At 43.8% G+C, this 1,897-nt stretch overlaps 1 protein-coding gene across 1 annotated transcript; it reads right to left on the reverse strand.

The window, feature by feature from the left end:
* Positions 1-315: 315 nt before the first annotated feature.
* Positions 316-1,492, reverse strand: LOC119553997 (fumarylacetoacetate hydrolase domain-containing protein 2). The gene has a single exon (XM_037864704.1). The coding sequence runs from the start codon at positions 1,344-1,346 to the stop codon at positions 318-320; it is 1,029 nt and encodes a 342-aa protein (XP_037720632.1). The 5' UTR covers positions 1,347-1,492; the 3' UTR covers positions 316-317.
* Positions 1,493-1,897: the final 405 nt, after the last annotated feature.

Below are 1,897 nucleotides of genomic sequence, written 5' to 3' on the forward strand. Positions count from 1 at the left end.
ACATTTCATTTGGCAAAGTTCGTTTTAAAACCATTTCGCATGTTTTTCCTTTAAAGACATATATTTCTTGTTAAATGTAATATTATGCCAATTTACCCGAAATCTGATGTTCTTTTCAATAGTACACTCAGAAAAAAGACTGTACTTAAAAATAAAATCGAGATTAAGTTCATCTTCATCTCAAAAAATAAACTCAAGAGCACTTTCTTCTTGATTTCAAGAACGGTTTGTCTCAAATAAGTAGGAAGACCACGTTTGGGCTAAGAACTATTTTATCTTTTGATCTGAATGTATGTTGATTTATAAAAAGCGATGTTTTAAGAATAGGGATTTACGACTTTATTGCACATTCTGCCTAAATTTTGAATTTCGCTCTCAATAAGATCGCCGGGCTTCAGGAAGCACGACGGTTGACGGTAGGCGCCCGCTCCGGCAGGCGTGCCCGTGAGTATGATGTCGCCCGGACAGAGAGTCAAGTAGTGGGATAGGCGGTGTATAAGAAAGTCAACCTTGAATATCATATTGCGGGTGTTGCCCGTCTGGCGCTCCTCCCCATTGACGATCGTCTTGATCCACAGGTTATTGATGTCGGGCACATGGCATCGGTGAACGATCGTGGGTCCTAAAGGAAGGAATGTATCCATTGAGTGACCACCGAGCAGGGCGTTCCAATCACGGGCAACGATGTCCTGGACCACCATAAATCCGAACACGTGATTCAGGGCTTCTTTGGTCGACACCTCCCGGCACTTTTTGCCCATAACCACGGCCAACTGGCAGCCATAGTCAATATGTTTTACCAAACTGTGGGCCTTGATGTTGTCCAAGGCGCCGGTAATCGAGGTGGCGAACTTGACATGGAAGCTCGGTTCCCTGGGGATGGAGATGTGCTGCTCATCGCAGTTGTCCACGTAGTTGCAGTCGATGCCGATGATCTTGCCGGGTGAGTCGATAGGCGGCAGCAGGCGCAGATCCACGGCATCCACATCCTCGACCGTCATATACTGCACGCTATCCAGCAGGCTGACCATGCAGTACCTCTGCTGGATGAAGTCCATCATATTGGCGGCCGCACAGGTGACGCTCGACAGCTCCACCATCTTGTTGCCATCCTCGGAGACCATGCCCAATCGCTTTAGGTGCTCATTGGCCCGCCGGTACTGCATAAACCTGCACTTGGGCAGCACCTGTTCAGTGGGCCTGATGGCCACCAGTGCGGTGGTTGGGTGGTTCGTCTGGAGCTGCCGGAAAATGTGGTGCTGCAGGTGCTTCTGCGCGTGACGATCGGCACGCGGAAGACACCACTTGGGGAAGTAAGTGCGAAGGAGGTGCATCAAAGCACTCATCTTGTTTTACTGGATCCTCCTCGAATTGGTTTGCAAATTGGGTTATTGGTATAATTTTGAGTGAATCCGACTCTAAATAATTTTGAGCGTTCCTCTATTTAAGTATAAAAGTCGTGTGCTATAAACTTTTTGTGCAAAACGTTTCAGTGTACTTAGATATTTGAAGTTTTATTTTTCCCTAATTCAGCCTACTTAATCTTTAGGTTACGGGGTAATTCTTCCTACATTTTATAATATATTACCAAATACTTCAAGAACGGTTCTTCTCAAATAAGTGGATGGAAGTATTCTCAAATTTACATTATTTAATCTAAACTGTTTTACATTCTTAATTTATTTGCGTGTAGAATAATGTATCTTTTTAAAGTAGCAATAAAACCTTGATCTATTGTGTAAGCACTACTTCTTATAACTACCTACGATTGAGCAAGAAATAACATACCGTTTGATATCGAATGGTAAATTTAAAATAAAACCGGGAGCAACAAAGATGACAGTTTCTTCCGACACATCCTTAAAGTGAAAGAACCCCATACCCAAAATGTCATCAA

Source organism: Drosophila subpulchrella, chromosome 3L, assembly GCF_014743375.2.
Source record: "Drosophila subpulchrella strain 33 F10 #4 breed RU33 chromosome 3L, RU_Dsub_v1.1 Primary Assembly, whole genome shotgun sequence".
NCBI lineage: Eukaryota > Metazoa > Arthropoda > Insecta > Diptera > Drosophilidae > Drosophila > Drosophila subpulchrella.

What these genes read in the sequence shown, in the direction of transcription:
- LOC119553997 (XM_037864704.1), bottom strand. Translation starts at nt 1,346, where the DNA reads ATGAGTGCTTTGATGCACCTCCTTCGCACTTACTTCCCCAAGTGGTGT.